General features: G+C 39.4%; 2 protein-coding genes across 2 annotated transcripts in view; one reads left to right on the top strand and one right to left on the bottom strand.

The window, feature by feature from the left end:
• Positions 1-7191, top strand: part of LOC137405767 (uncharacterized) — a 41112-nt gene extending 33921 nt beyond the window's left edge. Inside the window, exons 7-8 of the mRNA XM_068092155.1 lie at positions 3561-3730; positions 6883-7191. Of these exons, the coding sequence (XP_067948256.1) occupies positions 3561-3730; positions 6883-7099 (387 nt within the window). The 3' untranslated portion in view covers positions 7100-7191. The remainder of the gene's footprint in view (positions 1-3560; positions 3731-6882) is intronic.
• Positions 7192-7341: 150 nt separating this feature from the next.
• The window catches only part of LOC137405768 (vacuolar protein-sorting-associated protein 36-like), a 74257-nt gene continuing 57661 nt past the window's right edge, over positions 7342-23937 (bottom strand). The window contains exon 12 of the mRNA XM_068092156.1: positions 7342-7565. Coding sequence (XP_067948257.1) covers positions 7484-7565 — 82 coding nt within the window. The 3' untranslated portion in view covers positions 7342-7483. The remainder of the gene's footprint in view (positions 7566-23937) is intronic.

Below are 23937 nucleotides of genomic sequence, written 5' to 3'. Positions count from 1 at the left end.
TTCATAACACTACTGTCCTTGTAAAGCATATAACGCTACAGTACTTGTAGACCTTCATAACACTACTGTCCTTGTAGACCATATAACGCTACAGTACTTGTAGACCTTCATAACACTACTGTCCTTGTAAAGCATATAACGCTACAGTACTTGTAGACCTTCATAACACTACTGTCCTTGTAAAGCATATAACGCTACAGTACTTGTAGACCTTCATAACACTACTGTCCTTGTAAAGCATATAACGCTACAGTACTTGTAGACCTTCATAACACTACTGTCCTTGTAAAGCATATAACGCTACAGTACTTGTAGACCTTCATAACACTACTGTCCTTGTAAAGCATATAACGCTACAGTACTTGTAGACCTTCATAACACTACTGTCCTTGTAAAGCATATAACGCTACAGTACTTGTAGACCTTCATAACACTACTGTCCTTGTAAAGCATATAACGCTACAGTACTTGTAGACCTTCATAACACTACTGTCCTTGTAAAGCATATAACGCTACAGTACTTGTAGACCTTCATAACACTACTGTCCTTGTAAAGCATATAACGCTACAGTACTTGTAGACCTTCATAACACTACTGTCCTTGTAAAGCATATAACGCTACAGTACTTGTAGACCTTCATAACACTACTGTCCTTGTAAAGCATATAACGCTACAGTACTTGTAGACCTTCATAACACTACTGTCCTTGTAAAGCATATAACGCTACAGTACTTGTAGACCTTCATAACGCTACAGTACTTGTAGACCTTCATAACACTACAGTACTTGTAGACCTTCATAACACTACTGTCCTTGTAAAGCATATAACGCTACAGTACTTGTAGACCTTCATAACACTACTGTCCTTGTAAAGCATATAACGCTACAGTACTTGTAGACCTTCATAACACTACTGTCCTTGTAAAGCATATAACGCTACAGTACTTGTAGACCTTCATAACACTACTGTCCTTGTAAAGCATATAACGCTACAGTACTTGTAGACCTTCATAACACTACTGTCCTTGTAAAGCATATAACGCTACAGTACTTGTAGACCTTCATAACACTACAGTCCTTGTAAACCATATAACGCTACAGTACTTGTAGACCTTCATAACACTACTGTCCTTGTAAAGCATATAACGCTACAGTACTTGTAGACCTTCATAACACTACTGTCCTTGTAAAGCATATAACGCTACAGTACTTGTAGACCTTCATAACACTACTGTCCTTGTAAAGCATATAACGCTACAGTACTTGTAGACCTTCATAACGCTACAGTACTTGTAGACCTTCATAACACTACAGTACTTGTAGACCTTCATAACACTACTGTCCTTGTAAAGCATATAACGCTACAGTACTTGTAGACCTTCATAACACTACTGTCCTTGTAAAGCATATAACGCTACAGTACTTGTAGACCTTCATAACACTACTGTCCTTGTAAAGCATATAACGCTACAGTACTTGTAGACCTTCATAACACTACTGTCCTTGTAAAGCATATAACGCTACAGTACTTGTAGACCTTCATAACACTACTGTCCTTGTAAAGCATATAACGCTACAGTACTTGTAGACCTTCATAACACTACAGTCCTTGTAAACCATATAACGCTACAGTACTTGTAGACCTTCATAACACTACTGTCCTTGTAAAGCATATAACGCTACAGTACTTGTAGACCTTCATAACACTACAGTCCTTGTAAAGCATATAACGCTACAGTACTTGTAGACCTTCATAACACTACTGTCCTTGTAAAGCATATAACGCTACAGTACTTGTAGACCTTCATAACACTACTGTCCTTGTAAAGCATATAACGCTACAGTACTTGTAGACCTTCATAACACTACAGTCCTTGTAAAGCATATAACGCTACAGTACTTGTAGACCTTCATAACACTACTGTCCTTGTAAAGCATATAACGCTACAGTACTTGTAGACCTTCATAACACTACTGTCCTTGTAAAGCATATAACGCTACAGTACTTGTAGACCTTCATAACACTACTGTCCTTGTAAAGCATATAACGCTACAGTACTTGTAGACCTTCATAACACTACTGTCCTTGTAAAGCATATAACGCTACAGTACTTGTAGACCTTCATAACACTACTGTCCTTGTAAAGCATATAACGCTACAGTACTTGTAGACCTTCATAACACTACTGTCCTTGTAAAGCATATAACGCTACAGTACTTGTAGACCTTCATAACACTACTGTCCTTGTAAAGCATATAACGCTACAGTACTTGTAGACCTTCATAACACTACAGTCCTTGTAAAGCATATAACGCTACAGTACTTGTAGACCTTCATAACACTACAGTCCTTGTAAAGCATATAACGCTACAGTACTTGTAGACCTTCATAACACTACTGTCCTTGTAAAGCATATAACGCTACAGTACTTGTAGACCTTCATAACACTACTGTCCTTGTAGAGCATATAACGCTACAGTACTTGTAGACCTTCATAACACTACTGTCCTTGTAAAGCATATAACGCTACAGTACTTGTAGACCTTCATAACACTACTGTCCTTGTAAAGCATATAACGCTACAGTACTTGTAGACCTTCATAACACTACAGTCCTTGTAAAGCATATAACGCTACAGTACTTGTAGACCTTCATAACACTACAGTCCTTGTAAAGCATATAACGCTACAGTACTTGTAGACCTTCATAACACTACTGTCCTTGTAAAGCATATAACGCTACAGTACTTGTAGACCTTCATAACACTACTGTCCTTGTAGAGCATATAACGCTACAGTACTTGTAGACCTTCATAACACTACTGTCCTTGTAGACCTCACAACATCACAACACTATAGTCCTTATAGACCATATAACACTACTGTCCTGGTGGACCTTATAACACTATAGTCCTTATAGGCCATATAACACTACTGTCCTGGTGGACCTTACAATACTACAGTACATGTAGGCTATATAACACCACTGTCCTGGTGGACCTTATAACACTATAGTCCTTAGAGACCATACAGCAATTGAAGGCTACAAACAGTTGGCACATTTTCATGCTGAGAGTTAAGGATATATGACATTAGTGAGCTAACAACCTTTAGCAAGTTCCCACAGAAAAGTCAATAAGAATTATTGAACTAACAGTAAATCCATCTCCGCACTTGGAACCGAGCCATCTGTATACTCTCTCCTTCCGTTTACTCTTGAGACTTTGAGAATATTTCTTCAACTTGACCATCAGCAGAATCTGCAAGCGTCTTCATTTCTGAATTAATTCCAAGATGACCTGTAGTACAATTAGGTTCATACCTATGGTGAGCTCTAGCTCAACTGTAATTTGAGCCAGGTATTCTATCTGACCAGATCCTGTAAATTTCGAGGTCTTTTCATCGCATAAAAGCCAAGTCAGTCAGCATGAACGACATTAACCGCTATTAGACACCAGAGCTGATCATTCCAAATTAGACTTTTTGTAAATAAATTTTTATAGAGTTCTATGCTTTTTCGCTTTTAAATTTGTTAACAATTTTTTCATATTCACATTAGGCTGTAGATGAAGAACAAGAGGCATCAGATGAAATGGTGCCAGCAAAAGAAAATGTAGATAAAGCGGAGCTAGAAGATATTTTCGAAGCGAGCAAGGAAGTTGTGGACAATCAGTCAGCAGACATGCCCAAGGATGCCGACGGCGAAACAACAAAAAGTAAAGATCAAATGTGAGTAATTCCAGAATTACCTCTATCACTGATCTTATGGTTATTTTTTATAAAAGACCGATGGAATAATTTGGCATACATGAGCAGAGATTAACAGAGATTTTGTGAGACCTTCAGCAGTAACTTATTGAAAATAACATATCATGTTGAAAAATATCTCAAGATAATTTAAGCACTAATCATATCTGTGTTGATTATAATGCAACCTGGTAACTTTTTACACACATATATACAGTATATTTAACCGGCATTCGCAGCTGTAGAGAATATAAAAACGAACTTAAACAAAAGTTTAAAATTTTATAGCTTAAGAACTAATTACAAGAATAAAGGAATTGAGCTACAATATGAATAGATCTATATGTATAACATAGAAAAGCAAACCTCCATCTGTAACATTTGAGAAACTGGCCTCTCGGAATTAAACAAAAGACAGTGACTGTATTACTCGAGTGACATTAATTGACTTTGGCAGTGTATATTAATAAATGTATAAAACCACAAATAAACATGTTTGGAACAATCATGTGCTAAATTTATAAGACATAGAAAGTGTACCAGGCAGATCTTCAGCATAATACTCAAAAGGGCTGCGTGCATTTTTATCTGCAATTGGAGTTGCTGCTTTATCAATAATGCATTGTCAGTGAAATATGGCAGCTAAACAAGGAAGACACGAATGGTTTGCATGGCTATCCTTTGTCCTTAATTTCATGCAATTCTGTCAAATCACTGAATGTTACTATCCATCATTCAAACTGAAACAGCTTCTTTTTATTTGCTATTGAATTGTGTCAGCAATTTTAGGTGAGAAGCCACTCTAGTGGGCACTGCATTCATAACAACTCAATAGCAATTCTAGTGGGCACTGCATTCATAACAACTCAATAGCAATTCTCAGTATGAGAAATGTGCTAGTGCACTGATACCAGCTGTATGAACAGGGAGCGCATAGGATTTTCTAATAGCAGGCTTGCCACACTCACAGCATATAGATATTAATGCTTTTTAACGAATAGTGGAGTGCTACTGATATGACATTTTTATCTTGTACAAAGCCAACCATACCTCTATTAAGCAGAACAAAAGCAAGAAAACAATAGGTAATTTAATTCTTAAAACAAAATTTTAGAAATAACTATTAATACCGACTTGACATTGTAGACTTGGAAAATGCAGAACAGAAACAGAAGGTCATAAGAATTTCATACAAATCTATCCTAATACAACACACTGCAAATCTCTGCAGCAAATACATAAATTCTTAAGAATCCATCTGAAAACATAAACAGCAGGTTGTCTGATATTCCAGTAAGCCTTATACACCTAAAGAAATGAGGACGCAACTCCAAACTAAACCATTCGACCAAAGTATACAAAAGCAAATTCAATAGACAAAGAAATACAACCTAGTTTAATCACAACTCTACTTACAACCATTGTATAACATTTGCAACATGGGAGGAACTTGATTAAATATTTGTCTCTAAATACATAACTTCCAACTTACGACATTAGAAGTTTCTCAGAATATGGTTTGTGAGCGAAAGCAGAGGCTGTCGAAAGTTAAATCTACAACCCAAAAATATTAAAAATAACAAAAAGCTTATAATCTCTGATATTTTAGACTTCAAATAACCTAAGCCGTGTATCCATGTCATCACATCTACTCACGAATCCACTCTGTAGTACTGGTATGTCCACTGGTAGTCTCGAGCCTACACTTTAGTTTTTGCGCTTTCACGAACTAAAACTATAAGTTCTAGTTACAGAAAATGTCATTTTATTGATTATTTAAGTTTTTTGCTTAAAAATTAATTTTGTTGTAGCTAGTTGTTTAACTTTGTGTAACTACCGTATCTGAGGTAATTGATAGGTTTCTGTAATGTGGAAAGAATGAAACAAAATGCTGTGTAATGTTATAAAACAGCGTTTCACCATTCACCATTTGCAACTGATGCACTGACAACACAACAAAGTAAGATGTGGTGAATCTTATGATACCAAATAACTGTAATGTGAATTTTGTTGCAAGTCAACCTTTAACAAATTTCAAAATAATGTGAAAGCACTTACGATAGCACAACTCCTAAGGAACTGAATATCATATTGACGCTTTAAGCTTGTATGACTCTAAAAAAACAGAATTCAAATATAGTGAATAGTTTTCTTTTCACTCTCTCAAAGATTTAATTTTATAGAGATGACTAAAGAAACATAATGGTTGATATCGAGTCTGATAGAGTGTTTGCTATGTACACTGAGTCTGATAGAGTCTGATAGAGTCTGATAGTTTGCTATGAATATAAAACAGTTTTAGTGTAAAGCTTTTGATGCTGAGGAGAAAAAAACTTTCTAGTTTTTTCCTGAACCTTCAATACTAAGAATTTCAATCAGTGTGACATTAGAAACCAATGTTCTGATGGCAGCCATTTTTATATCTCGGCCAATTAGACATGCCATCGGTATTTTGGCGATATCTCAAGAACTGTTAGTTCTATCAAATATTTGTTCAAACAGCTCAGACTTCAAAGTGTTGCACAGCCTTAGACCATCATCCAAAACAGTTTGCAAAAGATTCCCAGCAGAACTCAACAGGCTTAGAAGGGAACTCAACAAAAGAACATAAACACCACAAAAGGTGGAAAATATTTATAAAATGCAGACAAGTGTAAAAAAGATTTTTATAAACAAAAAATTTATAATAACTTGCATATCCATTTTGTGCTCTGCTGCCTTTTAAAGCATCCAGAAAATAATTGACCAAATATTATCAACTAGCAACCCATTATTGAAGCTATAGAGACCTTTCTGTAAGGTAAATGGGGGGGGGCCCTGCCCTTATTTGTTTCATGAATCTTGGCTATAAAACGATCACTACAAGGACCCTTACAAGAACAGCTCGTAAGAATATTCTTGTAAGTTACTTTCACACCCGACTTATACAGGATCTCACAAAGTGAACTAAGACTAAGTTTTCAGAGCAGATGATAAATGTAATAGGTAAATAGGTCGGCCTATAGTGCAGATAAACCTTGACCTAGTCTGGTTGGGACGATTATAGCAAGTTTTCCTTGTTAATACTTTTCATAGTAAATGCTCATAAAAACCGCAGCGTATGGTTTTGAGAGTTTTGCAATGACCTCTTACAGAGATGTGGGAGGAACACTTAGTAATGAAGAGCTCAAGAAGGCTGAGCGAGAACTTCTCAAGGAGGAAAACAGACTTCTCATAGAAGTAATCCATAGAGCTCCCCTAGAACTCATCAGAGCTCCCTCAACAATAGAACAGGTTAAAGCTCTTATAGGAAATGCTGCGTCGAGGCAAGAAGCTGTTGACTATATCGAGAGACGTCTAGAGGTCCAATAGCTGATCGGGGGCGAATAAGGCTGCTGTCAAAAGTGTACTAGTGATAATTGCCACCAGCTGACCGATGTTATACTGATGTTTTACTGATGTTATACTGATGTAAGTAGTACACTACTTGAAGCTAATAACCAGAAACATTTCCATTTGACTTGAATGTTGTTCAGACAAGGTTACTGCAGAAATCCTTAATTTGAAGGAATTCAATCCACTACAATGTTATTGGAGTTAGAGACACCGTCTAGTTGTTGTAGCATGTACAATGTTGTATTCAGATACATAAATTATTAAATGATTATAAAAATATATCATGCCAATATGATGAAACTGTTTAGCTATGTAATGGTCATGTAAAGGTCATGCACGACTGGACGACAAGAGCTTCACTTAAAACCTGTTTATGTAGAACTTCAGTCCTTCAACCGTATCATCTCTGCACAGCTTTCCCAAGTTTTCGGCTAGCAGAAGGCTACAATTGCAAACACTTTGTATAGTTTTGCAAGGACTCTTCAAGCCTACAACCTCACATAAGGTGGAATCATCACAATTATTTCCTTAGACCCCATTCAAATCAACCAATGTTGAAAGAATGAAATAAATCAATTGAATGTATTTTTCATTTAACAGAAAAGGGCAACAGTGGAAAGGCATACAGAGAGCATAAAAACCACAACAATGTGTCTGCTTAAACACTAAGCAAACAAAATAGAAAGGCGATATTTATATGACGGTATGGGTGGGGTACGGGTGGGGTATGGGAGGAACGAGAAAACTGTAGTTAGATGGTATGATCTCAGCTAAAGTGATCAAGTGATATGGTATAATAATAGCGAATGCTAGTTTACGGAAATGAGAAAGAACCAAAGCTACTACCTAAGGCTGTATCACTATGCATGGCAAAAGGCTAAACAAGGAAGCCACAGATAAATTCAATATGCAATAAGAGCCTAGACATAAAAATAAGAGCTACCTTCCCATCCTATGCAGATACAATTATGAAACGGTCAAAAAACATGCACAAAAAGGAAATTCACATAGCATTGGTGAGATTATTATAGAAGCTATATTAAAAATGTATATGTGTGACTTTTAATGACATAAGGAAAAACCTTCAACAAAATTATGTTTTTCAATACATTTATTTTGGCATTTGTTGATGGTTACCTGTGCCAATAAAAACTTACACATACCCATTTTTAATAGCTTCTATAATGCTATATTTCCTCACCAATGCTGTGTGATTTTCCTTCTTAGCACTATGTTCTGAAGCGAGACTCTGAACACATTTTAAAATGCGAATCGTTGAGTGCGAGGACTGTGAGCCAGTGAACTGAGGTGAGCGACGCTTTGGGGCGAGAGCTGCAGCATTTCAAATTTTCCATTCAACTATAGAGTCAACATTTGGCAGGTCAAATATTCTCCTTTGTTAGATATAGTAGTCAGAGTCTAAAGAGTATCATTAAGATCAAATATATCATTGTTTTTGTTTGCAAAGTACCTCGTTTGCCAGGTTTGCCAAGAGATAAATGATTCAAAGGCGAGACTTAGACGCCTAGAGGAGTGGCTGAATAAATAAACTGAATGTTGCTATGGAAGACATAAGAGCAGGGATTGGTCATTACAGTATGTGGTAGAACTGAATGTTGCTATGGAAGACATAAGAGCAGGGATTGGTCATTACAGTATGCGGTAGAACTGAATGTTGCTATGGAAGACATAAGAGCAGGGATTGGTCATTACAGTATGTGGTAGAACTGAATGTTGCTATGGAAGACATAAGAGCAGGGATTGGTCATTACAGTATGTGGTAGAACTGAATGTTGCTATGGAAGACATAAGAGCAGGGATTGGTCATTACAGTATGTGGTAGAACTGAATGTTGCTATGGAAGACATAAGAGCAGGGATTGGTCATTACAGTATGCGGTAGAACTGAATGTTGCTATGGAAGACATAAGAGCAGGGATTGGTCATTACAGTATGTGGTAGAACTGAATGTTGCTATGGAAGACATAAGAGCAGGGATTGGTCATTACAGTATGTGGTAGAACTGAATGTTGCTATGGAAGACATAAGAGCAGGGATTGGTCATTACAGTATGCGGTAGAACTGTATGTTGCTATGGAAGACATAAGAGCAGGGATTGGTCATTACAGTATGCGGTAGAACTGAATGTTGCTATGGAAGACATAAGAGCAGGGATTGGTCATTACAGTATGCGGTAGAACTGAATGTTGCTATGGAAGACATAAGAGCAGGGATTGGTCATTACAGTATGTGGTAGAACTGAATGTTGCTATGGAAGACATAAGAGCAGGGATTGGTCATTACAGTATGTGGTAGAACTGAATGTTGCTATGGAAGACATAAGAGCAGGGATTGGTCATTACAGTATGTGGTAGAACTGAATGTTGCTATGGAAGACATAAGAGCAGGGATTGGTCATTACAGTATGTGGTAGAACTGAATGTTCCTATGGAAGACATAAGAGCAGGGATTGGTCATTACAGTATGTGGTAGAACTGAATGTTGCTATGGAAGACATAAGAGCAGGGATTGGTCATTACAGTATGCGGTAGAACTGAATGTTCCTATGGAAGACATAAGAGCAGGGATTGGTCATTACAGTATGTGGTAGAACTGAATGTTGCTATGGAAGACATAAGAGCAGGGATTGGTCATTACAGTATGTGGTAGAACTGAATGTTGCTATGGAAGACATAAGAGCAGGGATTGGTCATTACAGTATGTGGTAGAACTGAATGTTGCTATGGAAGACATAAGAGCAGGGATTGGTCATTACAGTATGTGGTAGAACTGAATGTTGCTATGGAAGACATAAGAGCAGGGATTGGTCATTACAGTATGTGGTAGAACTGAATGTTGCTATGGAAGACATAAGAGCAGGGATTGGTCATTACAGTATGTGGTAGAACTGAATGTAGCTATGGAAGACATAAGAGCAGGGATTGGTCATTACAGTATGTGGTAGAACTGAATGTTGCTATGGAAGACATAAGAGCAGGGATTGGTCATTACAGTATGTGGTAGAACTGAATGTTGCTATGGAAGACATAAGAGCAGGGATTGGTCATTACAGTATGTGGTAGAACTGAATGTTGCTATGGAAGACATAAGAGCAGGGATTGGTCATTACAGTATGTGGTAGAACTGAATGTTGCTATGGAAGACATAAGAGCAGGGATTGGTCATTACAGTATGTGGTAGAACTGAATGTTGCTATGGAAGACATAAGAGCAGGGATTGGTCATTACAGTATGTGGTAGAACTGAATGTTGCTATGGAAGACATAAGAGCAGGGATTGGTCATTACAGTATGTGGTAGAACTGAATGTTGCTATGGAAGACATAAGAGCAGGGATTGGTCATTACAGTATGTGGTAGAACTGAATGTTGCTATGGAAGACATAAGAGCAGAGATTGGTCATTACAGTATGTGGTAGAACTGAATGTTGCTATGGAAGACATAAGAGCAGGGATTGGTCATTACAGTATGTGGTAGAACTGAATGTTGCTATGGAAGACATAAGAGCAGGGATTGGTCATTACAGTATGTGGTAGAACTGAATGTTGCTATGGAAGACATAAGAGCAGGGATTGGTCATTACAGTATGCGGTAGAACTGAATGTTGCTATGGAAGACATAAGAGCAGGGATTGGTCATTACAGTATGTGGTAGAACTGAATGTTGCTATGGAAGACATAAGAGCAGGGATTGGTCATTACAGTATGTGGTAGAACTGAATGTTGCTATGGAAGACATAAGAGCAGGGATTGGTCATTACAGTATGCGGTAGAACTGAATGTTGCTATGGAAGACATAAGAGCAGGGATTGGTCATTACAGTATGTGGTAGAACTGAATGTTGCTATGGAAGACATAAGAGCAGGGATTGGTCATTACAGTATGTGGTAGAACTGAATGTTGCTATGGAAGACATAAGAGCAGGGATTGGTCATTACAGTATGTGGTAGAACTGAATGTTGCTATGGAAGACATAAGAGCAGGGATTGGTCATTACAGTATGTGGTAGAACTGAATGTTGCTATGGAAGACATAAGAGCAGGGATTGGTCATTACAGTATGTGGTAGAACTGAATGTTGCTATGGAAGACATAAGAGCAGGGATTGGTCATTACAGTATGTGGTAGAACTGAATGTTGCTATGGAAGACATAAGAGCAGGGATTGGTCATTACAGTATGTGGTAGAACTGAATGTTGCTATGGAAGACATAAGAGCAGGGATTGGTCATTACAGTATGTGGTAGAACTGAATGTTGCTATGGAAGACATAAGAGCAGGGATTGGTCATTACAGTATGTGGTAGAACTGAATGTTGCTATGGAAGACATAAGAGCAGGGATTGGTCATTACAGTATGTGGTAGAACTGAATGTTGCTATGGAAGACATAAGAGCAGGGATTGGTCATTACAGTATGTGGTAGAACTGAATGTTGCTATGGAAGACATAAGAGCAGGGATTGGTCATTACAGTATGCGGTAGAACTGAATGTTGCTATGGAAGACATAAGAGCAGGGATTGGTCATTACAGTATGCGGTAGAACTGAATGTTGCTATGGAAGACATAAGAGCAGGGATTGGTCATTACAGTATGTGGTAGAACTGAATGTTGCTATGGAAGACATAAGAGCAGGGATTGGTCATTACAGTATGTGGTAGAACTGAATGTTGCTATGGAAGACATAAGAGCAGGGATTGGTCATTACAGTATGTGGTAGAACTGAATGTTGCTATGGAAGACATAAGAGCAGGGATTGGTCATTACAGTATGTGGTAGAACTGAATGTTGCTATGGAAGACATAAGAGCAGGGATTGGTCATTACAGTATGTGGTAGAACTGAATGTTGCTATGGAAGACATAAGAGCAGGGATTGGTCATTACAGTATGTGGTAGAACTGAATGTTGCTATGGAAGACATAAGAGCAGGGATTGGTCATTACAGTATGTGGTAGAACTGAATGTTGCTATGGAAGACATAAGAGCAGGGATTGGTCATTACAGTATGTGGTAGAACTGAATGTTGCTATGGAAGACATAAGAGCAGGGATTGGTCATTACAGTATGTGGTAGAACTGAATGTTGCTATGGAAGACATAAGAGCAGGGATTGGTCATTACAGTATGTGGTAGAACTGAATGTTGCTATGGAAGACATAAGAGCAGGGATTGGTCATTACAGTATGTGGTAGAACTGAATGTTGCTATGGAAGACATAAGAGCAGGGATTGGTCATTACAGTATGCGGTAGAACTGAATGTTGCTATGGAAGACATAAGAGCAGGGATTGGTCATTACAGTATGTGGTAGAACTGAATGTTGCTATGGAAGACATAAGAGCAGGGATTGGTCATTACAGTATGTGGTAGAACTGAATGTTGCTATGGAAGACATAAGAGCAGGGATTGGTCATTACAGTATGCGGTAGAACTGAATGTTGCTATGGAAGACATAAGAGCAGGGATTGGTCATTACAGTATGTGGTAGAACTGAATGTTGCTATGGAAGACATAAGAGCAGGGATTGGTCATTACAGTATGCGGTAGAACTGAATGTTGCTATGGAAGACATAAGAGCAGGGATTGGTCATTACAGTATGTGGTAGAACTGAATGTTGCTATGGAAGACATAAGAGCAGGGATTGGTCATTACAGTATGCGGTAGAACTGAATGTTGCTATGGAAGACATAAGAGCAGGGATTGGTCATTACAGTATGTGGTAGAACTGAATGTCGCTATGGAAGACATAAGAGCAGGGATTGGTCATTACAGTATGTGGTAGAACTGAATGTTGCTATGGAAGACATAAGAGCAGGGATTGGTCATTACAGTATGCGGTAGAACTGAATGTTGCTATGGAAGACATAAGAGCAGGGATTGGTCATTACAGTATGCGGTAGAACTGAATGTTGCTATGGAAGACATAAGAGCAGGGATTGGTCATTACAGTATGTGGTAGAACTGAATGTTGCTATGGAAGACATAAGAGCAGGGATTGGTCATTACAGTATGTGGTAGAACTGAATGTTGCTATGGAAGACATAAGAGCAGGGATTGGTCATTACAGTATGCGGTAGAACTGAATGTTGCTATGGAAGACATAAGAGCAGGGATTGGTCATTACAGTATGTGGTAGAACTGAATGTTGCTATGGAAGACATAAGAGCAGGGATTGGTCATTACAGTATGTGGTAGAACGGAATGTTGCTATGGAAGACATAAGAGCAGGGATTGGTCATTACAGTATGTGGTAGAACTGAATGTTGCTATGGAAGACATAAGAGCAGGGATTGGTCATTACAGTATGCGGTAGAACTGAATGTTGCTATGGAAGACATAAGAGCAGGGATTGGTCATTACAGTATGTGGTAGAACTGAATGTTGCTATGGAAGACATAAGAGCAGGGATTGGTCATTACAGTATGTGGTAGAACTGAATGTTGCTATGGAAGACATAAGAGCAGGGATTGGTCATTACAGTATGTGGTAGAACTGAATGTTCCTATGGAAGACATAAGAGCAGGGATTGGTCATTACAGTATGTGGTAGAACGGAATGTTGCTATGGAAGACATAAGAGCAGGGATTGGTCATTACAGTATGTGGTAGAACTGAATGTTGCTATGGAAGACATAAGAGCAGGGATTGGTCATTACAGTATGCGGTAGAACTGAATGTTGCTATGGAAGACATAAGAGCAGGGATTGGTCATTACAGTATGCGGTAGAACTGAATGTTGCTATGGAAGACATAAGAGCAGGGATTGGTCATTACAGTATGCGGTAGAACTGAATGTTGCTATGGAAGACATAAGAGCAGGGATTGGTCATTACAGTATGCGGTAGAACTGAATGTTGCTATGGAAGACATAAGAGCAGGGATTGGTCATTACAGTATGTGGTAGAACTGAATGTTGCTATGGAAGACATAAGAGCAGGGATTGGTCATTACAGTATGCGGTAGAACTGAATGTTGCTATGGAAGACATAAGAGCAGGGATTGGTCATTACAGTATGTGGTAGAACTGAATGTTGCTATGGAAGACATAAGAGCAGGGATTGGTCATTACAGTATGTGGTAGAACTGAATGTTGCTATGGAAGACATAAGAGCAGGGATTGGTCATTACAGTATGCGGTAGAACTGAATGTTGCTATGGAAGACATAAGAGCAGGGATTGGTCATTACAGTATGCGGTAGAACTGAATGTTGCTATGGAAGACATAAGAGCAGGGATTGGTCATTACAGTATGCGGTAGAACTGAATGTTGCTATGGAAGACATAAGAGCAGGGATTGGTCATTACAGTATGCGGTAGAACTGAATGTTGCTATGGAAGACATAAGAGCAGGGATTGGTCATTACAGTATGCGGTAGAACTGAATGTTGCTATGGAAGACATAAGAGCAGGGATTGGTCATTACAGTATGTGGTAGAACTGAATGTTGCTATGGAAGACATAAGAGCAGGGATTGGTCATTACAGTATGTGGTAGAACTGAATGTTGCTATGGAAGACATAAGAGCAGGGATTGGTCATTACAGTATGTGGTAGAACTGAATGTTGCTATGGAAGACATAAGAGCAGGGATTGGTCATTACAGTATGCGGTAGAACTGAATGTTGCTATGGAAGACATAAGAGCAGGGATTGGTCATTACAGTATGTGGTAGAACTGAATGTTGCTATGGAAGACATAAGAGCAGGGATTGGTCATTACAGTATGCGGTAGAACTGAATGTTGCTATGGAAGACATAAGAGCAGGGATTGGTCATTACAGTATGCGGTAGAACTGAATGTTGCTATGGAAGACATAAGAGCAGGGATTGGTCATTACAGTAATGTGGTAGAACTGAATGTTGCTATGGAAGACATAAGAGCAGGGATTGGTCATTACAGTATGTGGTAGAACTGAATGTTGCTATGGAAGACATAAGAGCAGGGATTGGTCATTACAGTATGTGGTAGAACTGAATGTTGCTATGGAAGACATAAGAGCAGGGATTGGTCATTACAGTATGTGGTAGAACTGAATGTTGCTATGGAAGACATAAGAGCAGGGATTGGTCATTACAGTATGTGGTAGAACTGAATGTTGCTATGGAAGACATAAGAGCAGGGATTGGTCATTACAGTATGCGGTAGAACTGAATGTTGCTATGGAAGACATAAGAGCAGGGATTGGTCATTACAGTATGTGGTAGAACTGAATGTTGCTATGGAAGACATAAGAGCAGGGATTGGTCATTACAGTATGTGGTAGAACTGAATGTTGCTATGGAAGACATAAGAGCAGGGATTGGTCATTACAGTATGCGGTAGAACTGAATGTTGCTATGGAAGACATAAGAGCAGGGATTGGTCATTACAGTATGTGGTAGAACTGAATGTTGCTATGGAAGACATAAGAGCAGGGATTGGTCATTACAGTATGTGGTAGAACTGAATGTTGCTATGGAAGACATAAGAGCAGGGATTGGTCATTACAGTATGCGGTAGAACTGAATGTTGCTATGGAAGACATAAGAGCAGGGATTGGTCATTACAGTATGTGGTAGAACTGAATGTTGCTATGGAAGACATAAGAGCAGGGATTGGTCATTACAGTATGCGGTAGAACTGAATGTTGCTATGGAAGACATAAGAGCAGGGATTGGTCATTACAGTATGTGGTAGAACTGAATGTTGCTATGGAAGACATAAGAGCAGGGATTGGTCATTACAGTATGCGGTAGAACTGAATGTTGCTATGGAAGACATAAGAGCAGGGATTGGTCATTACAGTATGCGGTAGAACTGAATGTTGCTATGGAAGACATAAGAGCAGGGATTGGTCATTACAGTATGTGGTAGAACTGAATGTTGCTATGGAAGACATAAGAGCAGGGATTGGTCATTACAGTATGCGGTAGAACTGAATGTTGCTATGGAAGACATAAGAGCAGGGATTGGTCATTACAGTATGTGGTAGAACTGAATGTTGCTATGGAAGACATAAGAGCAGGGATTGGTCATTACAGTATGTGGTAGAACTGAATGTTGCTATGGAAGACATAAGAGCAGGGATTGGTCATTACAGTATGTGGTAGAACTGAATGTTCCTATGGAAGACATAAGAGCAGGGATTGGTCATTACAGTATGTGGTAGAACTGAATGTTGCTATGGAAGACATAAGAGCAGGGATTGGTCATTACAGTATGTGGTAGAACTGAATGTTGCTATGGAAGACATAAGAGCAGGGATTGGTCATTACAGTATGCGGTAGAACTGAATGTTGCTATGGAAGACATAAGAGCAGGGATTGGTCATTACAGTATGTGGTAGAACTGAATGTTGCTATGGAAGACATAAGAGCAGGGATTGGTCATTACAGTATGTGGTAGAACTGAATGTTGCTATGGAAGACATAAGAGCAGGGATTGGTCATTACAGTATGTGGTAGAACTGAATGTTGCTATGGAAGACATAAGAGCAGGGATTGGTCATTACAGTATGCGGTAGAACTGAATGTTGCTATGGAAGACATAAGAGCAGGGATTGGTCATTACAGTATGTGGTAGAACTGAATGTTGCTATGGAAGACATAAGAGCAGGGATTGGTCATTACAGTATGCGGTAGAACTGAATGTTGCTATGGAAGACATAAGAGCAGGGATTGGTCATTACAGTATGTGGTAGAACTGTATGTTGCTATGGAAGACATAAGAGCAGGGATTGGTCATTACAGTATGTGGTAGAACTGAATGTTGCTATGGAAGACATAAGAGCAGGGATTGGTCATTACAGTATGTGGTAGAACTGAATGTTGCTATGGAAGACATAAGAGCAGGGATTGGTCATTACAGTATGCGGTAGAACTGAATGTTGCTATGGAAGACATAAGAGCAGGGATTGGTCATTACAGTATGCGGTAGAACTGAATGTTGCTATGGAAGACATAAGAGCAGGGATTGGTCATTACAGTATGCGGTAGAACTGAATGTTGCTATGGAAGACATAAGAGCAGGGATTGGTCATTACAGTATGCGGTAGAACTGAATGTTGCTATGGAAGACATAAGAGCAGGGATTGGTCATTACAGTATGCGGTAGAACTGAATGTTGCTATGGAAGACATAAGAGCAGGGATTGGTCATTACAGTATGTGGTAGAACTGAATGTTGCTATGGAAGACATAAGAGCAGGGATTGGTCATTACAGTATGTGGTAGAACTGAATGTTGCTATGGAAGACATAAGAGCAGGGATTGGTCATTACAGTATGTGGTAGAACTGAATGTTGCTATGGAAGACATAAGAGCAGGGATTGGTCATTACAGTATGCGGTAGAACTGAATGTTGCTATGGAAGACATAAGAGCAGGGATTGGTCATTACAGTATGTGGTAGAACTGAATGTTGCTATGGAAGACATAAGAGCAGGGATTGGTCATTACAGTATGTGGTAGAACTGAATGTTGCTATGGAAGACATAAGAGCAGGGATTGGTCATTACAGTATGCGGTAGAACTGAATGTTGCTATGGAAGACATAAGAGCAGGGATTGGTCATTACAGTATGTGGTAGAACTGAATGTTGCTATGGAAGACATAAGAGCAGGGATTGGTCATTACAGTATGTGGTAGAACTGAATGTTGCTATGGAAGACATAAGAGCAGGGATTGGTCATTACAGTATGTGGTAGAACTGAATGTTGCTATGGAAGACATAAGAGCAGGGATTGGTCATTACAGTATGTGGTAGAACTGAATGTTGCTATGGAAGACATAAGAGCAGGGATTGGTCATTACAGTATGTGGTAGAACTGAATGTTGCTATGGAAGACATAAGAGCAGGGATTGGTCATTACAGTATGCGGTAGAACTGAATGTTGCTATGGAAGACATAAGAGCAGGGATTGGTCATTACAGTATGTGGTAGAACTGAATGTTGCTATGGAAGACATAAGAGCAGGGATTGGTCATTACAGTATGTGGTAGAACTGAATGTTGCTATGGAAGACATAAGAGCAGGGATTGGTCATTACAGTATGCGGTAGAACTGAATGTTGCTATGGAAGACATAAGAGCAGGGATTGGTCATTACAGTATGTGGTAGAACTGAATGTTGCTATGGAAGACATAAGAGCAGGGATTGGTCATTACAGTATGTGGTAGAACTGAATGTTGCTATGGAAGACATAAGAGCAGGGATTGGTCATTACAGTATGCGGTAGAACTGAATGTTGCTATGGAAGACATAAGAGCAGGGATTGGTCATTACAGTATGTGGTAGAACTGAATGTTGCTATGGAAGACATAAGAGCAGGGATTGGTCATTACAGTATGCGGTAGAACTGAATGTTGCTATGGAAGACATAAGAGCAGGGATTGGTCATTACAGTATGTGGTAGAACTGAATGTTGCTATGGAAGACATAAGAGCAGGGATTGGTCATTACAGTATGCGGTAGAACTGAATGTTGCTATGGAAGACATAAGAGCAGGGATTGGTCATTACAGTATGCGGTAGAACTGAATGTTGCTATGGAAGACATAAGAGCAGGGATTGGTCATTACAGTATGTGGTAGAACTGAATGTTGCTATGGAAGACATAAGAGCAGGGATTGGTCATTACAGTATGCGGTAGAACTGAATGTTGCTATGGAAGACATAAGAGCAGGGATTGGTCATTACAGTATGTGGTAGAACTGAATGTTGCTATGGAAGACATAAGAGCAGGGATTGGTCATTACAGTATGTGGTAGAACTGAATGTTGCTATGGAAGACATAAGAGCAGGGATTGGTCATTACAGTATGTGGTAGAACTGAATGTTCCTATGGAAGACATAAGAGCAGGGATTGGTCATTACAGTATGTGGTAGAACTGAATGTTGCTATGGAAGACATAAGAGCAGGGATTGGTCATTACAGTATGTGGTAGAACTGAATGTTGCTATGGAAGACATAAGAGCAGGGATTGGTCATTACAGTATGCGGTAGAACTGAATGTTGCTATGGAAGACATAAGAGCAGGGATTGGTCATTACAGTATGTGGTAGAACTGAATGTTGCTATGGAAGACATAAGAGCAGGGATTGGTCATTACAGTATGTGGTAGAACTGAATGTTGCTATGGAAGACATAAGAGCAGGGATTGGTCATTACAGTATGTGGTAGAACTGAATGTTGCTATGGAAGACATAAGAGCAGGGATTGGTCATTACAGTATGCGGTAGAACTGAATGTTGCTATGGAAGACATAAGAGCAGGGATTGGTCATTACAGTATGTGGTAGAACTGAATGTTGCTATGGAAGACATAAGAGCAGGGATTGGTCATTACAGTATGCGGTAGAACTGAATGTTGCTATGGAAGACATAAGAGCAGGGATTGGTCATTACAGTATGTGGTAGAACTGTATGTTGCTATGGAAGACATAAGAGCAGGGATTGGTCATTACAGTATGTGGTAGAACTGAATGTTGCTATGGAAGACATAAGAGCAGGGATTGGTCATTACAGTATGTGGTAGAACTGAATGTTGCTATGGAAGACATAAGAGCAGGGATTGGTCATTACAGTATGCGGTAGAACTGAATGTTGCTATGGAAGACATAAGAGCAGGGATTGGTCATTACAGTATGCGGTAGAACTGAATGTTGCTATGGAAGACATAAGAGCAGGGATTGGTCATTACAGTATGTGGTAGAACTGAATGTTGCTATGGAAGACATAAGAGCAGGGATTGGTCATTACAGTATGTGGTAGAACTGAATGTCGCTATGGAAGACATAAGAGCAGGGATTGGTCATTACAGTATGTGGTAGAACTGAATGTTGCTATGGAAGACATAAGAGCAGGGATTGGTCATTACAGTATGTGGTAGAACTGAATGTTGCTATGGAAGACATAAGAGCAGGGATTGGTCATTACAGTATGTGGTAGAACTGAATGTTGCTATGGAAGACATAAGAGCAGGGATTGGTCATTACAGTATGTGGTAGAACTGAATGTTGCTATGGAAGACATAAGAGCAGGGATTGGTCATTACAGTATGTGGTAGAACTGAATGTTGCTATGGAAGACATAAGAGCAGGGATTGGTCATTACAGTATGTGGTAGAACTGAATGTTGCTATGGAAGACATAAGAGCAGGGATTGGTCATTACAGTATGTGGTAGAACTGAATGTTGCTATGGAAGACATAAGAGCAGGGATTGGTCATTACAGTATGTGGTAGAACTGAATGTTGCTATGGAAGACATAAGAGCAGGGATTGGTCATTACAGTATGTGGTAGAACTGAATGTTGCTATGGAAGACATAAGAGCAGGGATTGGTCATTACAGTATGTGGTAGAACTGAATGTTGCTATGGAAGACATAAGAGCAGGGATTGGTCATTACAGTATGTGGTAGAACTGAATGTTGCTATGGAAGACATAAGAGCAGGGATTGGTCATTACAGTATGTGGTAGAACTGAATGTTGCTATGGAAGACATAAGAGCAGGGATTGGTCATTACAGTATGCGGTAGAACTGAATGTTGCTATGGAAGACATAAGAGCAGGGATTGGTCATTACAGTATGTGGTAGAACTGAATGTTGCTATGGAAGACATAAGAGCAGGGATTGGTCATTACAGTATGTGGTAGAACTGAATGTTGCTATGGAAGACATAAGAGCAGGGATTGGTCATTACAGTATGCGGTAGAACTGAATGTTGCTATGGAAGACATAAGAGCAGGGATTGGTCATTACAGTATGTGGTAGAACTGAATGTTGCTATGGAAGACATAAGAGCAGGGATTGGTCATTACAGTATGTGGTAGAACTGAATGTTGCTATGGAAGACATAAGAGCAGGGATTGGTCATTACAGTATGTGGTAGAACTGAATGTTGCTATGGAAGACATAAGAGCAGGGATTGGTCATTACAGTATGCGGTAGAACTGAATGTTGCTATGGAAGACATAAGAGCAGGGATTGGTCATTACAGTATGTGGTAGAACTGAATGTTGCTATGGAAGACATAAGAGCAGGGATTGGTCATTACAGTATGTGGTAGAACTGAATGTTGCTATGGAAGACATAAGAGCAGGGATTGGTCATTACAGTATGCGGTAGAACTGAATGTTGCTATGGAAGACATAAGAGCAGGGATTGGTCATTACAGTATGCGGTAGAACTGAATGTTGCTATGGAAGACATAAGAGCAGGGATTGGTCATTACAGTATGTGGTAGAACTGAATGTTGCTATGGAAGACATAAGAGCAGGGATTGGTCATTACAGTATGCGGTAGAACTGAATGTTGCTATGGAAGACATAAGAGCAGGGATTGGTCATTACAGTATGTGGTAGAACTGAATGTTGCTATGGAAGACATAAGAGCAGGGATTGGTCATTACAGTATGTGGTAGAACTGAATGTTGCTATGGAAGACATAAGAGCAGGGATTGGTCATTACAGTATGTGGTAGAACTGAATGTTGCTATGGAAGACATAAGAGCAGGGATTGGTCATTACAGTATGTGGTAGAACTGAATGTTGCTATGGAAGACATAAGAGCAGGGATTGGTCATTACAGTATGCGGTAGAACTGAATGTTGCTATGGAAGACATAAGAGCAGGGATTGGTCATTACAGTATGTGGTAGAACTGAATGTTGCTATGGAAGACATAAGAGCAGGGATTGGTCATTACAGTATGTGGTAGAACTGAATGTTGCTATGGAAGACATAAGAGCAGGGATTGGTCATTACAGTATGTGGTAGAACTGAATGTTGCTATGGAAGACATAAGAGCAGGGATTGGTCATTACAGTATGTGGTAGAACTGAATGTTGCTATGGAAGACATAAGAGCAGGGATTGGTCATTACAGTATGTGGTAGAACTGAATGTTGCTATGGAAGACATAAGAGCAGGGATTGGTCATTACAGTATGCGGTAGAACTGAATGTTGCTATGGAAGACATAAGAGCAGGGATTGGTCATTACAGTATGTGGTAGAACTGAATGTTGCTATGGAAGACATAAGAGCAGGGATTGGTCATTACAGTATGTGGTAGAACTGAATGTTGCTATGGAAGACATAAGAGCAGGGATTGGTCATTACAGTATGTGGTAGAACTGAATGTTGCTATGGAAGACATAAGAGCAGGGATTGGTCATTACAGTATGCGGTAGAACTGAATGTTGCTATGGAAGACATAAGAGCAGGGATTGGTCATTACAGTATGTGGTAGAACTGAATGTTGCTATGGAAGACATAAGAGCAGGGATTGGTCATTACAGTATGTGGTAGAACTGAATGTTGCTATGGAAGACATAAGAGCAGGGATTGGTCATTACAGTATGTGGTAGAACTGAATGTTGCTATGGAAGACATAAGAGCAGGGATTGGTCATTACAGTATGTGGTAGAACTGAATGTTGCTATGGAAGACATAAGAGCAGGGATTGGTCATTACAGTATGTGGTAGAACTGAATGTTGCTATGGAAGACATAAGAGCAGGGATTGGTCATTACAGTATGTGGTAGAACTGAATGTTGCTATGGAAGACATAAGAGCAGGGATTGGTCATTACAGTATGCGGTAGAACTGAATGTTGCTATGGAAGACATAAGAGCAGGGATTGGTCATTACAGTATGTGGTAGAACTGAATGTTGCTATGGAAGACATAAGAGCAGGGATTGGTCATTACAGTATGCGGTAGAACTGAATGTTGCTATGGAAGACATAAGAGCAGGGATTGGTCATTACAGTATGTGGTAGAACTGAATGTTGCTATGGAAGACATAAGAGCAGGGATTGGTCATTACAGTATGTGGTAGAACTGAATGTTGCTATGGAAGACATAAGAGCAGGGATTGGTCATTACAGTATGTGGTAGAACTGAATGTTGCTATGGAAGACATAAGAGCAGGGATTGGTCATTACAGTATGTGGTAGAACTGAATGTTGCTATGGAAGACATAAGAGCAGGGATTGGTCATTACAGTATGTGGTAGAACTGAATGTTGCTATGGAAGACATAAGAGCAGGGATTGGTCATTACAGTATGTGGTAGAACTGAATGTTGCTATGGAAGACATAAGAGCAGGGATTGGTCATTACAGTATGCGGTAGAACTGAATGTTGCTATGGAAGACATAAGAGCAGGGATTGGTCATTACAGTATGTGGTAGAACTGAATGTCGCTATGGAAGACATAAGAGCAGGGATTGGTCATTACAGTATGTGGTAGAACTGAATGTTGCTATGGAAGACATAAGAGCAGGGATTGGTCATTACAGTATGCGGTAGAACTGAATGTTGCTATGGAAGACATAAGAGCAGGGATTGGTCATTACAGTATGCGGTAGAACTGAATGTTGCTATGGAAGACATAAGAGCAGGGATTGGTCATTACAGTATGTGGTAGAACTGAATGTTGCTATGGAAGACATAAGAGCAGGGATTGGTCATTACAGTATGTGGTAGAACTGAATGTTGCTATGGAAGACATAAGAGCAGGGATTGGTCATTACAGTATGCGGTAGAACTGAATGTTGCTATGGAAGACATAAGAGCAGGGATTGGTCATTACAGTATGTGGTAGAACTGAATGTTGCTATGGAAGACATAAGAGCAGGGATTGGTCATTACAGTATGCGGTAGAACTGAATGTTGCTATGGAAGACATAAGAGCAGGGATTGGTCATTACAGTATGCGGTAGAACTGAATGTTCCTATGGAAGACATAAGAGCAGGGATTGGTCATTACAGTATGTGGTAGAACTGAATGTTGCTATGGAAGACATAAGAGCAGGGATTGGTCA

Source organism: Watersipora subatra, chromosome 10 (genome assembly GCF_963576615.1).
Source record: "Watersipora subatra chromosome 10, tzWatSuba1.1, whole genome shotgun sequence".
Taxonomy (NCBI): Eukaryota; Metazoa; Bryozoa; class Gymnolaemata; order Cheilostomatida; family Watersiporidae; genus Watersipora; species Watersipora subatra.
This window is presented reverse-complemented; position numbering and strand designations above follow the sequence as displayed.